This window comes from Rana temporaria, chromosome 1 (genome assembly GCF_905171775.1).
Source record: "Rana temporaria chromosome 1, aRanTem1.1, whole genome shotgun sequence".
Taxonomy (NCBI): Eukaryota; Metazoa; Chordata; class Amphibia; order Anura; family Ranidae; genus Rana; species Rana temporaria.
The window spans coordinates 295987411-296007471 of NC_053489.1; the positions used below are offsets into that span (position 1 = coordinate 295987411).

A 20061-nucleotide genomic window follows, 5' to 3' on the forward strand; every position below is an offset into this window, starting at 1 on the left:
CACATGAAGTGACAGAAGGATTAGAGGCAGCCTACAGCCACAGAAGATCTGTGGTTGGTTTTTCAAGATGTTTGGGACAAGCTACCTGCAGAGTTCCTTCACAAACCGTGTAAAAGTGTACCTAGAAGAATTGATGCTGTTTTGAAGGCAAGGGGTGGTCCCAGAAAATATTGATTTGATTTGTATTTCTCTTTTAATTGTCTACTTTTCATGTTAAACTATTAGTAAACTATTAACACTTCTATTTCAGAAAGCATTCTTAATTTACAGCATTTTCACACCTGCCTAAAACTTTTGCACAGTAGTGTGTCTAATATATATATTATAGTGTTTACATAGCGCTATACCCACTGTAAATATATATTTTTAAAGCTTGCATATAGCCAGCCTAATAAAGTTATATTATGGTTTCAGAAGAAGTCATGTTGTACTTGCAGTTTTTTTTATTGATGACCCAATCAGCACAGTAGAGGAATGTTTCTGGCCACTGTGCAGAAACACCTTTAAAGCGGAGTTCCACCCAAAAACGTAATTTCCGCTTATTTATTTTTCTTCCCCCCTCCCCCTCCCTCCGGTGCCGCATTTGGCACCTTTCAGGGGGGAGAGAGGAAGGAAGACTTTTTTTTTCCAACAGGTACCCCTCTCCACTTCCAGGAGATGGGGCAGCGGCTTAGTCTGTCAGAAGTTCACCCTCCTCCTTCCTCCGCCGCTTCGCATATGCACAGTAGGGAGCTGTCTGTGAAGCCGAGAGCCTTCACTGCTGGGTTCCCTTACCAGGAATGACGGCGGCTGCACCTGACGGCCGATCCAAAGATCAGCTGGGGTGCCGACATTGCGTGCTCCCTGGACAGGTAGGTGTCCTTATATTAAATGTCAGCAGCTGCAGTATTTGAAGTGGAGGGGTGGCGGACCTCCGCTTTAAGTTAAAACAGTACAGCCACTCCATCTACCATTTGCAGCTGATTTTCTGATTCCCTCCCCCAGACCACTGCTTTTATTACTGTTAGTTTGACAGAAGCCAGTCTTTAAACAGGACCTGCAGCTAGTAAAATAATTTGATTTTCTGGAAGAAAAAAATGCTAGTACAGTTGCTGTACATGCCATTTTTATATGGCTACAATTTAATTTTGACATTTTTCTACATGTACCTGATTGTTGGAGCCAAAGATGCACAATGGTTCAAACGTGTTTTTTGGGATTTTTTTTTTTTTTGTGAAAGGTCATCAGGTTTTGTTATTTAGCCAGGTAAGGTGAATACAGTTCTTTGGGTCTCGGTTAAAGCGGAGGTTCACCCTAAAAACATGTATATAACATTACATTCTGCATACTTCCAACAATAACAGTATGCTGTTTTTTTTTTTGCTGTACATACCGTAGTATTACTATTTTCCTTCCGGGTGCTCACTCCCGCGGGAGTAGGCGTTCCTATGCAGAGGCGCAGTGTCATGTGGGGCTTCGCCCAGATGATTGACGTCTTGAGAAAAACTTCCCCCCCCCGGCGGATAAGGCGATTCACGAGTTTCTGAAAGTAGCCGAACTGCGAGTCGGCTCTATATGGCGCTATACAGCGCCTGCGCACCGACTAGGAGTCGTGTAGAGCTGACTGCGCAAGCGCCATATAGAGCCGACTCGCAGTTCGACTACTTTCGGAAACTTGTGACGTGCCTTATCCGCCGGGGGGAAGTTTTTCTCAAGACGTCAATCATCTGGGCGAAGTCCCACATGACACTGCGCCTCTGCATAGTAACGCCTACTCCCGCTGGAGTTAGCACCCGGAAGCCGGGTGGACAAAGCAATAATACAGTATGTACAGCAAAAAAAAAACGCATACTGTAAATGTTGGCAGTATGCAGAATATAATGTTGTATACATGTTTTTAGGGTGAACCTCCGCTTTAAGCTGACACGGATAATGCAGTAGAAAACTGTTATTTGCAAGGAAAGCAGTTATGATGTATTTTAGCATTTTCTACACCTGGCTGCATATCTGTTCTCATTTCCTGCTAAGAGGTTTATATTAGATTAAATTTGAACTTAGACAGGGCAAGCTTCTTTTTTTTATTTTTTTTTTACATTTTTTAGATTAGCATTTTGGAACTCGGTGTCTTAGACAATGGTTTAGTTAACAGTATCTCATAGAGTGTCACTCAGGTTGTCTTGCATATACACGCAGACAGCCTGAAAAGAGCTGAAAGCTATTCAATTAATTTCCTCTAGCCTTTGAATCGGAAGCAAACACAGGAGTGAAATTAAAGAATAAAAAAAAGTTGATGGATAAGTATGCAAAAGTTTTAGCAGTAACAACACTGAAGTGTGGCTTTTTAAATAATCATAAATACAGTGTGGGTTATCTTTTATAGCAGACTGTATATATAATGGAAATTCTTTAGAAAGACACTGTAGACATAATTAAAGACCTATCGCAGTCCTCACTTTACATATTGAACTAAACTTAGAATTCCCCTGCAAAGTTTGCTGCTGACTTAGACTACATATGTCAGTTTACACAGGTAATGGAAGGCAAGGCTTCACATGCAGGGGGTAGTATTTAAATGGGTTTAAAAATAAATGGTTATAAAGCAGACAAATCGTTATTGCAAAAGAACCAGAAAGAGTGGGTACACATTTGTTTAAAATGTATACATTTTTTCGTATAGCATAAGACCCCTTTCACACTGGGGTGCTTTGCAGGCGCTATAATGCTAAAATAGCGCCTGCAAAGCACCCTGAAAGAGTACAACACCCTGAAAAGCATCCTCACAGTCCAGTGTGAAAGCGATATACACACCGCTCCTTCACCGCTCCAAAGATGCTAACAGGACTTTTAGATTTCCTGCCAGCGCACCGCTCCAGTTTGAAACCCCTCGGGCTTTCACACTGGAGCGTTGAGCTTGGCAGGAAGCTAAAATAAGTCCTGCTAGCAGCATCTTTGGAGCGGTGTGTATACCGCTCCTCCACCGCTCCTGCCCATTGAAATTAATGGGCACCGTGGCTATACCGCTGGCAAAGCGCCGCTTCAGCACCGCTTTGCAGGTGGTTTTCAGCTGCTAGCAGTGGTTAAAAGCGTCCCGCTAACGGCAGAATAGCGGTGTGAAATGGACGATAAAACGCGCTAAAAAAGGGGCCTTATTGACCTAATGGAAATGTCAATATAGTAGCCTGAAAATGTTTTACTTAACCACTTGTCAACCGCCCGCCATCAAAAGACCACGGGAGGAAGACCCTGTTTTTCTGGGCAGACGTCATATGACGTTGCGCCCTTAAAAGCCACTAGGGGGTGCGCGCTCGCCTGCAGCGTCACTGGTGACCCGATGCGCGTGCCCGACGGCTGTGATGGCCGCCGTGCAACTTGCCATTGCCCAGTAACTGAGCAGGACAGTGGATCTGTGTGTAAACACCCAGATCCATGTCCTGTCAGGGAGAGGGGACCGATGGTGTGTCCCTTGTACATAGGGACAACCATAGGTCACCTCCCCCAGTCACTCCCCTCCCCCCACAGTAAAAATCACTCCCTAGGGAATACATTAACACCTTGATCGCCCACCTAGTGTTAACCCCTTTCCTGCCGGTCACATTTATACAGTAATCAATGCATTTTTATAGCAGGGATCACTGTATAAATGTGACTGGTCCCAAAAATGTGTCAAAAGTGTCCGATGTGTCCGCCACAATCTTGCAGTCACGATAAAAATCGATTGATCGCCGCCATTACTAGTAAAAAATAATAATAAAAATGCTATAAATCTATTCCCTATTTTGTAGGCCTTATAACTTTTATGCAAACCAATCAACCAAACTTGTCCCTCTTCTTTTGTTTATAGCGCAAGAAATAAAAACTGCAGAGGTGATCAAATACCACCAAAAGAAAGCTCTATTTGTGGGGAAAAATTATAAAATGTCATTTGTGTACAGTGTTGCATGACCGTGCAATTGTCATTCAAAGTGTGACAGCGCTGAAAATTGGTCTGGGCAGGAAGGGGATGAAAGGGCCCTGTAGGCAAGTGGTTGAAAAAAAAAAAACGTAGTAAAGATTTATACTCACCTAGGTGAATGTAGCATCAATCCGATGCTGCGTCTGTTCTCTGCCGGCTCTGCAGTGAGAACTGAGCGATCAAACACCCCTGATTGCTCCGTTTCCCCTCTGCTCTGAGCAAAGAATTGTGACTAAGTCAGCAGCTCTCTGCTCTGCCCCTCCAGCACTCACTGGAGTGCTTGGCTGTGGAGGGGTTGGATGCGGTGGCTCAGGCTCTAAGCGGATTGTGGAAAGCCTGAGCCATCTACCAGCCCAGGCATCTGGGTGGTTCCCGAACTAACTGCACTCCTGTGACCTACAGGGGAAGTATAGCCAAAATAACTTTGGTTATATAGTACTTCTTTTTTAACATAATTTGTTTCCTGTCAGTTCTAGCAGCAATGCAGAAGTATTTTCATTGTGTCCTATTACAGTATAGGTTTCTATAGGTGCAGGTGGATCATTGGACACCATGATAGGCTCAATACATGAACCTAATATACCATTACTGTTATTTCCAGTCCAATGAGATTTAAAACTTACAGGAACATGGCTTAATTAGAGAGCCTTATCCTCGTGCCAAAGCTTTGTGAATTTGACCTGCATTTTGTATGGCTACTGGCTAGTGCTGCCTGACTGAACTCATGATGACTTGTATATTTGAAACCCTGGTAAAGTTAATGTTTTTTTGTTGGCAATTGCATGTTAAGAACTAAAGACACCCCTTTTTGTTTTATAGGTTGAATTTGAAGATGGGTCACAGATTGTTACAAAAAGAGAAGACATTTACACGTTGGATGAAGAGCTTCCTAAAAAGATTAAGTCTCGCTATGTATGTCCCTAAGTCCTTTTTTTCCAAGAAAAGACATTTACAAATTGGAGAATAAAAAATCAGTTTCAAAGGCAAAATGCCCGATCCCCTTCTATGACTTGATCTACAATGTTATAATCTGTTAATCTAACCCATTTTTAAATGTGTGCAATGTGTAGTCCTTACCCTGAATAACAGGCATAAACTGCTGGTATCACCTCGGCTGCTGTGCTACCAGCATGTAGTACCCTTTGACTCACACAACACCCTGTATACTCCCAGCAGCTGCTGGTTGTTTCAAGGCTGGGGCCCCCACGAACAATTGACTAATTTTAAAACCTAAGCATACCACTGAAAAGCAAGGGTCATTCTATACATCTGCTGTTTTCATAGAAGCAGGTGCCAGTATGTAATTTGCGTTCCTCTTCCTGATGATGAATTGGTAAATCAGATCTATTAAGCCCTTACATATTCACCATACATAAGAACATTTTGATTTTTTTTTGGGGGGGGGGGAATTCAGACTCCCCCTTATTCACACTTTGTTAAAAAGTAATGAAATGTAACCCATGATTCTTCTAAGTTTTTGTCCTGTGTTGGGTCTCCTGTCGGCTCCAATCTTACTGATTCCAATTAAGATTTATCTGTAGTGACAACTGGACTATGGCATTCACAGAGTTAATTTTCTGTGCTTTTGTTACTAGGTTAATCATTCAGACATTATTGTGATTTCAATGTAACAGAATTGTATATCTTTGAATAAGTTTTCCATGTGGACCTGTATTGGCAACAGTAACTACACAAAGGCGAAGTTCACAGTTTATAATTTTTATTTTTTTTATTCCATCCCCTATGTACCATCAATAGCAATAATGTACTTCTTTTGCAAAAATAAAGTTTTTCATTTATTTTACACGTGCTTACCTCACTGTCTTCATGGTTGTTTAAAAACACAGCTCCGTTACTTCTGCCTTACTTTCTGGACAGACTTTACGTCATTAAGAAGTTAAAGAAGAAGTTAAACAGCTGATCTAATTTGCACACACCCTGCATCATCTACCTTCAGCTGGTCAACTCCTTCCTTTGTCATGCCCTAAAGTCTTTCCAGGAAGTAAGGCAGAAGTAATGGAGCAGTTTTTCTAAACAGCCATGAAGACAGTGAGGCAAGCCTGTGTAGAATACATGGAAAACGGTTTTATTTTTGCAAAAAAAAGTACACTAAGGCCAGCCGGTTTAATACGGACCAGCCAAATTTTGATCCATGTGTGGACACCCTGGTTATCGACTTCTGTACAACCATCCTGACTGTTTTTTTCTCTCATTCGTTCATTGACAGACACAGCCTTCTTTTCTCTTCCGTTCATGGACGGACACAGCAGCAATTGACCTTAGGGTTATATCCGCTTACTTCAGAAGAGTTTAGGAAGAAACAAAGCACTTTAAGTGTTAACAACACTTTTCTCAGTGCAGCTCCTCCCAGGGGGCGTGGTTCCCCGGGTATAACCCCCTCCCTGCTCTCGCAGCTCCCAGTTTTTTTCTGCATAACGACAGGAGAGGTCAGGCACTCTGGAGTCTCTGTACTCTGGAGATTTTTTTCTTGCGATTTTCTCACTTTTTATTATTTTGTTCCTGCATTTTTTGATCCTGAGATCTACTATCAACTGCCGACTGGGTGACAGGCTGGATCTTGATCCTTTTAGTCCCCCCATGCTCGGCCATTGAGCGTGTGCCGGCCCTCAGCTCAGCTCTGGGTCGTCCACGACATGCCCCGTTGCTCCAGGGGTGGCCGGGGAACTACATGTTCCAGGGCACACATATGACCGGTCTCTATGGCTTTGTCACAGTGTGTCTGGCCGACAGCCATGCCGTTTAGCGGACATTGGTTCTGTCCGAAATGCCTCCAGCCGGTGGTCGCAGGATGGGTAAGTAGTGGCCCCTTGCCCTGGCAAGGTGGTATGGCTGGTGCTTTCCTGGGGAGGTCGAATGAGGGTCCGCCCTGCTTTCCTCTCTCCCTTCCTCTCCCTCCTTCCCCATGCTGGGTGGCGGCTGTAAGGGGGGAAGAGAATTCTGGGTCCCATGGTAGCCTCTTTCGAGGCGTTTCCGTATGCCCAATTCCACACCCAAGTGTTACAGAAAGAGATTCTGTCACGTTGGGACAAGCTCCCTTCGTCTCTGGATAACCAGATTTGGGTGAGTCGCCTGGTCAGGTCCTCCCAGTGTGGTGGCTGACATCTTCGGCACTTCGGATCAGGAAATTATTCCTGCCGTGCTATCGGACAGTGGTCACAACGGATGCCAGCCTCTCCGGCTGGGGGCGTTCTGGAGTGTCCAGTCAGCCCAGGGGCGGTGGAGTCCCGTCTGCCAATCAATGTTTTGGAGCTTCGGGCTATCAGGCAGCGGCTCTCCAAGTGGTCTCTGGGTCTGCAGGACTGTTCGGTCAGGATCCAGTCCGACAACGCCTCGGCCGTGGCGTATGTCTGCCATCAAGGGGGCACGCGGAGCTCAGCTGCGGCGGAGGTTGCACACATTCTCTGGTGAGCCACAAGGTACGTTCCAGCACTGTCGACCGTGTGCATTCTGGAGGTGCAGAGTTGACAAGCCGACTACCTAAGTCGCCAAACACTGGACCAAGGAGAATGGTCGTTGCACCCGGAAAAGTTTCAGAGTTGTGCCAAAAATGGGGCACTCCAGCCGTGGACCTTCTGGCGTCCCATCTCAATTGGAAGATGTCACATTTTATGGCCAGGTCAAGAGACCCTTCGGCGGATGCGTCAGACGCCTTGGTGGCACCGTGGGGTCACTATCGCCTAGTCTACGCCTTCCCTCCTCTGGAGCTTCTCCCTCGCCTGTTGCGCAGAGTGGAAGCGGAGGGGTTACCAACAATCCTGGTTGCTCCGGATTGGCCGCGCCATTTCTGGTACGCGGACCTGGTGCAACTGGTGGCAGGCGTCCCTTGGCTTCTACCCCTGAGAGTAGATCTTCTGTCGCAGGGTCCGATTTTTCTCACCCTGCTTTACAGTCGCTGGCTTTAATGGCATGGCTGCTGGGAGCCAGGTGCTGAAGGACCGAGGTCCGTCGGACTCGGAGATCTCTACCATTCTACTTGCACGAAAGTCTACCTCCCGTAGGGCTTGCCATTGTACATGGAAGGCCTACATCTCTACGTGTGCAGAGATGAAATGGAACCCCCGCACATACGTGCTGTCCCAGATTCTGCTGTTCTTAAAGCGTGGAGTGGATCAGGCTCTCGCCTTAAGTACGGTTATGGGTCATATTTCGGCCTTGGCTGTTTATTTTCAGCGGCCGTTGGCGACGCACTCCCTGGTGCGTACGTTTGTACAGGGGGTCAGGCATGTGGCCCCTCCTGTGCGTCCTCCACTGCCTCCGTGGGACTTGAATTCAGCCCTCTCAGTGCTTCAAAGGGTTCCGATTGAGGACATTCGGGAGATTCCTCTTTTGACTTTGTCCCAGAAGGTGGTCCTCCTTGCAGCCATTCCTTCGGTCAGACGAGTTTGGGATCTGGTGGCCTTGTCTTGCAAGGCTCTTTTACTTGGTCATCCACAAGGATAAGGTGGTGCTGCGGCCGCAGCCATCGTTCCTTTCGAAGGTTGTTTCGGCTTTTCACATTAATGAGGACATTGGTTTTACTATCCTTATGTCCTCAGCCGGAGAACTCGAAGGAGGCCACGTTACTTTTCTTGGACGTGGTGCGAGCCCTACAGGCGTACTTGTCTGCTACGGCTCTGTTCCGGAGATCGGACTCACTGTTCGTGTCGGAGACTGGTCCTAAAAAAGGTCTGGCAGTCGTCGGCCTCCATTTTTCAGGTGGAGCAGACTTGTTGTATTCAGGCCTATGTCCTAAAAGGGGCGGGCGCCTCCCTTTCTGTTTACGGCGCATTCGACCAGGGCGATTGATCCCTCTTGGACTTTCCACCATCAAGCGTCTGTTTTACAGGTGTGTAAAACCGCGATCTGGTCTTCAACCCACACCTTTTCAAGTTTTGCAAGGTGGATGTGAGTGCATCTTCGGATGCCTCCTTTGGCCCCAAGTTTTTGCAGGCGGCTGTTTAAGGTTGAAGTTCCTCCATTGAGGCACTCTGGTTTGTTTGGGGTGAAGCTTAATTTGCTGTGTTTTTTCCCACCCCTCAAATTTTTTGGACACTGCTTGGGGACGTCCCTAAGGTCAATTGCTGCTGTGTCCGTCCATGAACGGAAGAGAAAATAGGATTTTTGTACTCACCGTAAAATCCATTTCTCTGAGTTCATGGACGGACACAGCACCCACCCCTCCTTTGTTTGTACTGCTTGTTACGAACTGGAAGCTGCTAGAGCAGGGTGGGGGTTATACCCGGGGAACCACGCCCCCTGGGAGGAGCTGCACTGAGAAAAGTGTTAACACTTAAAGTGCTTTGTTTCTGCCTAAACTCTCCTGAAGGAAGTGGATATAACCCTAAGGTCAATTGCTGCTGTGTCCAGCCATGAACTCAGAGAAATGGATTTTACAGTGAGTACAAAAATCCTATTTTTTCAGAACAACATGATTATATCTCCCCCTTACAAGAGTAGGACACTAGGCAGAAAAAAGACTCTGCTACAACCATGGGGAGTCCTAGATGATATACACCCCCTCTTGCTATAGGCCTTCAGTTTTTTTTTGCCTAGTAAGGACCTAGTTCCCTGCTGCAATATCTAGTCCTGGCAATTTTTATTTTTTGTTTGTTATTTTTTCCTGTATTGGATCCAGTGGTCACCCCAGTCTGGCCAGCGAGCGCGTGCAGACCGCAGCTACGCGCTAGGTCAGCTGCGACATAGTCCCACTGGACGGGGGCTGGCCCTGCAAGTTAAACGTCTCGCAAGGTCATATATGACGGGGTCTCGGCTTGAGTCACATCGTCCCTCATGACCGACAGCCCCCCCACTTCGTTGTCAAAGAGGTTCTGTCTGGAACAGTCCCTGCTTGGTCCTGAGTTGAGTAAATGTCCCCCTCTACCCTTACTAGGGGCCCCTCACTAGGCCGATCCTGCGTGTCCAATCTGTCCCTGCACCCTCTTTTCCTGGCCCTGGAGGTCACTTGGTAAACCCCCTTCCCCCCCCCCCTCCATATGGGGTAGTTTGCCTTTGGTGGGTCCTGGGGAACGGGGTTGAGTACTAGTGGGCTGCGGGTGCACGCCGCCTAGGTGCTGTGCTTACCAGGGGGGAGGCACTGGGTCCTGAAACCTCTCTCTCTCTCTCGTTCTCATCCTGGGAGGCTACAGGGTTTTCCTGCATCTGTGTCTTGTGTAGCATGGCCAGTGGCCATTTTGCTGTAGCCGGCGTCCTTTAAAGACTCGGCTGACAGGAAGGCAGAGTCTCTGAGCCGCACTATGTTCTCTATTGCGGGTTCAGCGCCTCAGCCGGTTTTGGCTATTGCTCTGGTGTCGCAAACGCTGACGGAGTGGGCGCCATGACCTGGAGGGTGACCAATTTCCTCCTGCTTTCACTGAATTGACAGACCAACTGGTCCAGGGGCTGCAGTTTGTCTGTGATGCCTCTTTGGACACAGCTCCCTTGCTTTTAAGCTGTCTGTTTCAGCGGTAGTGCTTTGTCGGGTATTGTGGCTGAAGTGTTGGACTGCGGACCAGGCCTCTAAAAAGGCCCTAGCTGATCAGCCTTTTTAAGGCTATCAATTGTTTGGGGCTACCCTGGATTATATCCATAAGAGTGTTACAGGGAGAGGGAAGAGTACTTTCCTTTCACAGTCAAAGAAGGGGAAGGAGCCAAGTCGCAAGCATGGCCCTTCTTTCTCGGCGCACAAAGTTTTTTCGTCCCTCAGGGTCCACTGTCAAAGGCTCAAAGTCTTTCAAGACCCCCTCAGGAGGCCCCAAGCGGCCCTGGTCAGGCAAACCGAGAGCGGGTTTCTCCAGACCCCCAGATAGAGCTCCTTGGGCATGAAGAGGCACCTTCACCCGCAGTCAGGGTGGGGGGGGGGAGGGAACGTCCTTTGTTGGTTTCCGGGCCCGTGGATATCTCTGATAAACGACAAGTGGGTCAACAAAGTGATTCTGTCTAGTTACAAGTTTGAGTTCCAGACTTGTCCCCCAAGCATATTTTTTCTGTCCAATCTGCCTCTGTTTCCAGACCACTTGTTAGCCCTCCGTGGTGCGGTGCAAGGCCTGTTGCTCCAAGGGATGATTGTCCCAGTACGTTTCCAGGGCTTTTATTCAAACCTGTTTAAGATCTCCAAAAATGAGGGTGCGGTACGGCTGATTCTGGACCTCCAGGCCCTGCTATGTGGTGGCATCTCTTAATCAGGGGAACTCTCTTGCCTCCATCGATATCAAGGATGCCTACCTGCACATTCCGATTTGTGCACAGCCCCAGCAGTTCCTCTGCTTTGTTGTGGGAGAGGAGCATTATCAGTTTGCACCGTTACCCTTTGGTCACGCCTCTGCTCCTCGGGTCTTCACCAAAGTGTTTACCCCGGTTTCTGGCGCTACTGCGCCAGCGGGGAATTGCTGTTCTGGGCTACCTGGACGACCTTCTGCTGCGATTACTGTTCATTTTGGGTGGCTGATAAATTGCCAAAAGTCTGCATTGATTCCAGTTCAGAAATTGGTTTTTACTGGGTCTGACTCTAGATTCTGCTCAGGTCAGAGTGGTCCTTCCGCAGGACAAACTCCAGAAATTACAGACGGCATCCTGCTTGCTGCTGTCCAGCAGGTAGGTCTCCCTGTGGACTTGCATGCGGGTACTGGGCCTGATAGTGTCTGCGATCGAGGCAGTCCCCTTTTGCTCAGTTCCTATACAAGACCCGGGCGAAGAGAGATTTTGTTAAAATGGGACAAATGTTCAGAGTCTCTGGACAGTCAGATTCGGCTGAGTCAAGGAACTAAAGGGTCCCTGATCTAGTGGCTTCGTCCCCCGACTCTTCGGCAGGGAAAATCCTTTCTCCTGCTGTACTGGACAGTGGTCGCACACCAATGCCAGTCTGTTTGGGTGGGAGGAGTCCTGGGCCTGAGCTCGACTCAGGGTCACTGGATGCTAGAGGAATCCAGGCTACCTATCAACATCTTGGAACTCTGGGTGATCAGACTCTGTCTGGATCATTGGACGATTCGACTTTAGGGGCTCCCGATACAGATCCAGTCAGACAATGCCACAGCAGTTGCCTATGTCAACCACTAGGGAGGACCAAGGAGTGTGTTGGCTGTCCTGGAAGTAGCCGCCATTCGATAGTGGGCAGAGCATTTCGTCCAGGCCATCTTCGCCGTTCACATTCCGGGGATGGACAACTGGCAGGCGGATTACCTCAGTCGTCAAGTATTGGACCAAGGGGAGTGGTCCCTCCATCAGTAGGTATTTCAACAGATCTGTCTATGCTGGGGATCTCCAAAGGTAGATCTGATGGCATCACGAATCCACAGGAAGGTGTAGAGGTTTGTGGCCAGGTCTTGGGACCCTCTGGCAGATGCTTCAGATGCTCTGATCACTCCGTGGAGCCAGTATCGTCTGATCTATGCCTTCCCTCCTCTCAAGCTTCTGCTGTGGCTGTTGAACAGGATCAAGGCCAAAAGAATTCCGGTCATTCTAGTAGCCCAGGACTGGCCTCGTCGGCCCTGGTATGACGTCTGGTCACAGACGTCCCCTTGCGGCTGCCTCTCAGGGAGGATCTGCAATCTGAACATATAAATTGTAGAGTTAAACAATACACCAAGTGATCTAAAACCACTGTGTTCAATAATAAATGGAAATAATAATAATGATGATGGACATATATCAGTAAAAATGTATGAAGAAAAAGTCTCTAATGTGAAATAAATTGAAAAAGTGGCAGTCCAATGAAAGCAAAAGTTCTAATGTTCCCACAATCTGAACGTGACACACAATGTGAAAATGGCCGCCACCTAATGGAGAGAGGCTTACCGGAAGTATTGAACCCTGAAGAACATGCGTTCATAAGGGTCAACCAAGCTTGATATAAATTCTGTAGGACCAAATCCTGAGCTGCAGTGATCACACGACATCCAACACCTCAATCCGCTATGCCCAGAGTAGATAGGTATTTGGGTGCTTATGGGCAATGACCACCGGAGGTCAAACAGAACCGAATGGTATTAAGGAAAGGAAAAGCACATAGCGTAATATTGTAGATAAAGGGTTATTTAATGTAGGTAGGAACACTTGCATTGAAAGGTAAAAAACAGCACTGATCAAATATAAACTAAAACAGTGGGGTCTATCGACGCATCGTCTGGGGTACCATTTGGTTCTGTTGTTTGACCTCCGGTGGTCATTGCCCATAAGCACCCATATACCCATCTACTCTGGGCATAGCGGATTGAGGTGTTGGATGTTGTGTGATCACTGCAGCTGAGGATTTGGTCTTGCAGCATTTATATCAAGCTTGGTTGACCCTTTTAAACGTATGTTCTTCAGGGTTCAATACTTCCGGTAAGCCTCTCTCCATTTGGTGGCAGCCTTTTTCACATTGTGTTTCACGTTTGGATTGTAGGAACATTTGCAACTTTTGCTTTCATTGGACTGCCACTTTTTCAATTTATTTCACATTAGAGACTTTTTCTTCATATATTTTTACTGATATATGTCCATCATGATTTATTATTATTATTATTTCCATTTATTATTGAACACGGTGGTTTTATATCACTTGGTGTATTGTTTAGCGCTACAATTTATATGTTCTGTCTGTTATTCTCCACTTGTCTATTGGTTTTGTAGCCACTTACCATCTTAGATAGCGCAGCATTATTTTGCATTTGCTACCAGGATCTGCTATTCCAAGGGCCGATCTTCCACCCTGCTTTAACGTTGCTGGCTTTAACGGCCTGGCTATTGAAAGCCAGGTGTTTGAAGAATCGGGGCTTATCTGCATCAGTGATTCCGACACTGCTCAAAGCTAGAAAGTCTACTTCCAGGACGGTATATTATTGGGCGTGGAAAGCATACATTTACTGGTGTGAGTCAGTGGGGTTTCACCTATGTTTATTTACGGTGGCTCGGATTTTGACTTTTCTTCAGAGGGGTGTTGAAAAGAAAATAATTTTACCTTGAGTACTGTCAAGGGCCAGGTGTCGGCCTTGGCAGTTTCCTTTCAACACTCCCTGGCTTCGCATTCCCTGGTGTGTACCTTCATTCAGGGAGTGTGAAATGTGGTTCCACCGCCGCAATCTCCCTGGCCACCGTGGAACTTGAATCTAGTCCTTTCGGTTCTACAGAAGCCTCCGTTTAAAAATATTCGAGAAATTCCCCTGCTCATGCTATTACTTCTGCTCGCAGGGTGTTGGGCAAGGATGAAGTCTGCATGGCGCGTCGCTAATCACAGCCAGGGAGACATTTCCCGATCTCTGCAGCCGAGCATCGAAACATTGTCTCCCTGGCTGTGATTAGCGCAGCACCGTGCAGACTTCCTGGCTCTACACGTGTGCTACGCGAACACGCTGGAGCTCATCCTTAGTGTGCGCGGCGCTATCCTGTAGCATGCCCTACCTGGTGATTTATAAGGACAAGGTGGTGCTTCGTCCTTGTCCTTCATTCTTTCCAATGGTTGTCTCTGATTTCCATTTAAATGAAGACATTGTGTTTCCTTCTCTGTCCCAGGCCACAACAAGGCCACAACATCCAAGGGAATTTGCGTTGCACACCTTAGATGTGGTACGATCTGTTCTGGTGTAGTCAGTCTGACACACAGCAACTCTGATCGTGGTATGAAGCCTCTGACAGAGGCTTCTTACCACGTCATCAGCTGTGACGAATCCCAGCTGATCATCGCGTGAGCAGGAAGTGCCGGTAAACGTCTCTCCTCGGTTCACGCTGACAGGGAGAGGGGGGTCTGTGCTGATAATCATCACATTGATTATTCGCACATTGATTATCAGCACAGCCCCCATCAAAAGGTGCCGATCAGCTGCCAATCGGTGCCCAAGACCTTCCAGCCTGTCTATATAATAAATTGATCAGCTGCCAATCAGTGCCCAAGACCTGCCAGCCTGTCTATATAATGTTAGCCAGTACCGATCAGTGCCCACAACAGTGTCCAAAAAAGTGCCGATCAGTGCCCCATCAGTAATGCCTGTCTGTAGCTTCTCATCAGTGCTGCCTATTCAGTGCCACCTATCAGTGCTGCCTCTGTGCCCTTCAGTTTTCTTTTTTTAAACTGTTTTTTTTTGTTTATAGCGCAACAAATATAAAACCGCAGAGGTGATAAAATACCACCAAATGAAAGCTCTATTTGTGGGAAGAAAATTATAAAAATATAGTTTGGGTACAGTGTTGCATGACCGCGCAATTGTCATTCAAAGTGCTACAGCGCTGAAAGCTAAAAATTATCCTGGGCAGGAAGGGTGGAAAGTACCTGGTATGTAAGTGGTTAAACCACCTTTTGTTGTAATTAATTTAATTTTATAAAACCATTTTTGAATAATGTTATGTAATGTAGGCATTATGAAAAATCAGTAAATTACAGTGATTGAGTATTTCTTGTGACATGTGGGTCTATTTTAATGCCCTTTCCTAGTTTACAGCTGTGCTTTCTGCTGCAAGTCAAATAATAATAAAAAAATAGTGCGAAATTAATTCCTCTTTAAGAAGAATGTGTTTTTTTTGTTTTTATAAAATATATATCCTAGTTTTTATTGTTCTATTTTCTGTTCTTTCTTTTTTTCCAGTCCAGGGCATCAGACATGAAATTTGAAGATGCTTTCTATGGGGAAGAAGTAATTTGTGGTGAGAGGAAAAGGCAGCGAGTTCTCAATGTCAAGTTCAAGAATGAATATGTTGATGACCCAGGATATCGTTCATTTCTGAAGAGTTCATTCCAAAAAAAATGCCGCAAAGGACAATAAGGAAATGATTAAACAAAGTACAGTACACCCAGTAAGGGACCTGATTTGTTACAAATGTTGCACTGTTAAACAATTATGGACATTCTCACATATTGGATACAAGAACATAAAAGATAAGTCGTTTCAGCAGAAGGCATGGGATTAATAGGTTATAAGCATGGGTAATTCTAGTAGTTGCCAGCTCAAAATTCTTCACCACTATAGTGGATGTGATACTATGAACAACAATATGCTTTCAGGGGAGGGCTGGCTATGTATAACTTGGGGTTACATTTAAGTTGAATATGAACCCAAAATAAATCACCATTTCTAAAATTGTAAATGGTTCTTAATACAACACAGCGGTATGCTAGATTACCATCGTAGGGCATTACGTATTAAGCCTTGGCTTTTGTTGCATGAAGTGCCAAGGGTATTTTTGTTTCATTTTTATAAGACCTAGACTCCATAATCTCTAGCTGCTCTGAGACAATCTGTTTACTAAGAACGTACTGCATATAGATGCCCATAGAGGTGCAGGAAACTTATTTACAAAAGTAGTGCAAAGCGCTATGAGAAATGTGTAAAGCATAGTAGCCACGATTTCTGCTTCGTTGCTTTGGTTTACAACATATTACATGGTGCTCTTTGCTTTAATAAATACGGCTATATATTTTGTATGTGGGTTCTAGTTAACAATTTTTTGCCCGAGATTCACCCCATTGGCATACAGTTGAATTTCCTGTGAATCTTAGGTGAAATTGTTGATAAATAGATCATATTGTGTGTGTGTGAGATATAATACATGCTACGGTGTGTTAATCCTCGCAGATATGGTTTTGAGACCTCATTTTTCTACAAATGGGAAATAATTGGGAGTCCTAGGCAGTGCTTTCCAGCTCTTTATCCCCAGGATGTTGACATAAGGCTGAACATGTCTTACACAAAAAAAAATTGGAACTACTTTAGACACTCAGGGTTGTGCTTTTTCAGGATATCCAAGGTAGATTCTTTGTATGAATGCATTGTCTTACCAGCATTTATTATGAGAAAATTCCCTCATTTCAGAGTGGTCAACGGTTCAGATTATGATCAACTTTTTTTTTTTCTTTTTTTTTTTTATTAAGTTCTGCATATGTAAGATATCCTTTCATGTTTATTTGTTTTGAAGTTGGCCTGTTTCTTAATGAGTGAGGCAATTCACCAACAGTGTCCTTTTTGCAGGAGACACTCCATATGCATAAGTTATTTTTGTAAAGCAATAAGCAACGCTTTCTCAAGTATGAAATTTCTTGACTGAGGTATGCCTTCTTCCCTCATAATTTTACTTCTGGTTTTACAGATAACTGTTTAGTTATATAGCACAAATGTACATACGCATATTCAATGGGTGAATGGAAATTGGTAATAAAATAATTTAAAGAGTGTTTGGATTGATATAAGTCTCATTTATTCCGTGATTGCATAAACAGTGCTAGTTGGGCCTATTGTTTTTTGTGAAGTTTTCTGTGTTTCTGTTCTTCAACTTCTAAGTGACCATTTTATGTTCGAAGAGTGTATTTTTTATATTTTAAGGTCGTCTCTCACCAAGAAGTCATGCAGCAAGCCCATTGTGGTTACTGGTTACACTACATTAGAGTGTAAAACAAATTTACTCTAAAAGTAGCCATATTGAGTGATTTCAAATGTCTTCAGAATAGGTGCCAAAAACAGTTGATTTTCAGCAGTGGCAGCATGAATTAAAAACAAGTGAGCCCAGCATTGCCTCAGTCTGCTCTACAATACACGTAACAGATCTGCTTCAGGTTTTCTGACTTATAAATAATGCACATTGATGTCTTAACTCATGTCTGTCTTCTAGTTTGAAAAGGGTAGAGGGATAAAGCTCTGTGTGATTTGTGTGAAGAATAACAGTTCTTGCCTCTCAGCTTAGAATGGACAAATGATAGCATGCGCCACTCTTTTTGCCTCATTTCACTTTACTAGAGGTGTTTCTTATACATGTTACCCATTGCAGTGGGTCCCTCTCTACACTTAATTTCTGCAGGCCCCCTATGTGCTTCCCTTCTTTGCCTGACCGGATTCAGCTCTCTGACACGACCCCTTAAGCCTGGTACACGCAATACTAGTTTTTTTTTTTTTTATTCAACCCAGCGGGCTAAACAAAAAAAAACTGACATCTCAGGTCTGAACCGCTGTGATGTTAGTACAGCTATCTCCCTTGCTGTTCTGTTCAGACAGGGGGGCAGCCCCCCTGCCAGAACACTTTAGTCAGTGCTCTTAGCCATTGGCAGGCCTTTTTCTGTCATGCCCCTTCGCCTGGCTTCTCTCGGACTGGCTGTAATATGCACAGGCCGAACTTCGCTTTGTTACCATTGAATGCCAACCGGCATTCAGGCCATGTGTACTAAAATGCAGGGCAGGCAGCTCTACATTGTACATGATGCCCACAACCCAGGATGTGAGACCGTTAAGGTGAGCGCCAGCTGCCGGGGGTGCAAGAAATAAGGTAAGTATATCACCTTTCGCATCATCCCAATAGCTGAACAGGCTGTTAACCCTTGCAAGGACTCCACAAAAGTAACATGTTTTTAACTTGGAGTTCAATTTAACTTACATTTTCCTAAAATTGAATAGGAGAAAACACTGCTGTGCACCTTACACAGCATTAACTATTTTCCATAGCATGAACCATGTAACGTCATTTTCGTGCTGTCATTGTTTTTGGGTCCCTTTGGGGGTCTTGGGTAAAAAATAAAAAAAATAGGTTTTGTAGCAAATTCTATATTTGTTATAGCTTCTTTTGTGACCTGCTTACTGGCCAATGAATACTGTGTGATGATGCTGATTCTCTGTCAAGTATTGCATATATGTGACCTATGACACCGAAATAATAAAAAAAAAGGTGTCACATATTCTACGGTGCAGTATGGATTGGTTGCATAAGTTTAATTGAAAATTAGAATTCTACATCTTTGGCCAGATAAAATATGATATGTATTTATTAAGACCATTGCCAAGCATTCCACTCAAAAATGAAGTCCAAAAAACACTGGGTAAGAAGTATGTAGTATACAAGTATAATGTACTCGAACAGCTTAAAAATTCCCCACCTTCCCAAACTGCTATTCACTTATGTGAATCACTAACACCTACAGTATATATAAATTTTTATAAAGCAAAAATATCCATTTTGGTTTGTATGAAACATGTAATATTCACCTTTGCAGTCTCATTCTAAATACACTTCAGCGAGCTTTACAAAGCATTACTTATTGCTTATGCAAAGACAGTGTTTGGAATAGTTCCATATTATATTCAATTCGTAAATTCTGATCGCCTTTTCAAACAGGATAGAGAAGTGCTTGTAAAAAGAATTTGTACCTCCTCAAAGGGACACAGGTGCAGGAAAAATACAATTCTTACTTAATCTGTATCTAGTCATCTTTTTGAAAAAAAATAAATAACAATTCTGTGTTGTCTTCCTTAAGAGTTACAAGATAAATTGCAAAAGTTTTGGAAATGAACTTTTCTGGTCTGCCCCAAGTTGCTACAATTTGATGACTTGTTGCTGTTTTCAGGTTAAATCATGTACATTTTTAACTGGTAAAAAAGAAACATCAGAATTGCCAAAGTGACAAAGGCCTCTGTTGTTACAAATATATGTCTTTAAAGTTGATTTTGACAACATACCGTATTTTCCGGCGTATAAGACGACTTTTTACACCGGAATTACACAGCCAAAATCCGGGGGTCGTCTTATACGCTGGGTATAGCAGCTGCTTGATCGATATCAGCTGCCGGGTGCTCTGTACGGCTGCAAGTATTCTGTATATGCGCCACTTAGCCAATCCCGATGCACTCTGTTGATGACAGAGCATGCTAAGCCTGCTCTAATTGGAGTAATAACCTCTGCCAATCCGAGCAGGCTACATTTATGTAGCCTGCTCAGATTGGCAGAGGTTGTTATCCAATCCGAGCAGGCTTAGCATGCTCTGTCATCAACACAGTGCATCGGGATTGGCTAAGCGGTGCATATACAAACTACATACAGCCGTACAGAGCACCCGGCGGGCTGCGGCTTCTTAATTTAATTAAAACCCATTACTTCCACACAAGGGGGTCATCTAATACGGTGAGTAGACCACAAAACCACAGTTTTTAGCAGCATATTAGGGGGTTGTCTTATATGCCGAGTCGTCTTATACGCTGGCAAATACGGTAAGTAGATATAGCACACAGTGATATTTGGATAGCTGCCCTACTATTTAATCATCTTTTTCGGTTTATTAGTTGTAAGAGTTGCACTTCACGCAGCAGATAAAGTTCCAGTCTTAAAATAAGGTGTAACATATCTTTAAATCTATTTTATTGACATTATTCAATTTTTAGGGTTCACCTTCCCATAGAACTAATTCC

The 20061-nt window shown here is 44.8% G+C and overlaps 1 protein-coding gene across 1 annotated transcript in view; it reads left to right on the forward strand.

Moving 5' to 3' along the window:
• Nucleotides 1-17069, forward strand: part of KDM4C (lysine demethylase 4C) — a 705949-nt gene extending 688880 nt beyond the window's left edge. The window contains exons 21-22 of the mRNA XM_040357651.1: nucleotides 4751-4843; nucleotides 15487-17069. Coding sequence (XP_040213585.1) covers nucleotides 4751-4843; nucleotides 15487-15663 — 270 coding nt within the window. The 3' untranslated portion in view covers nucleotides 15664-17069. The remainder of the gene's footprint in view (nucleotides 1-4750; nucleotides 4844-15486) is intronic.
• Nucleotides 17070-20061: the final 2992 nt, after the last annotated feature.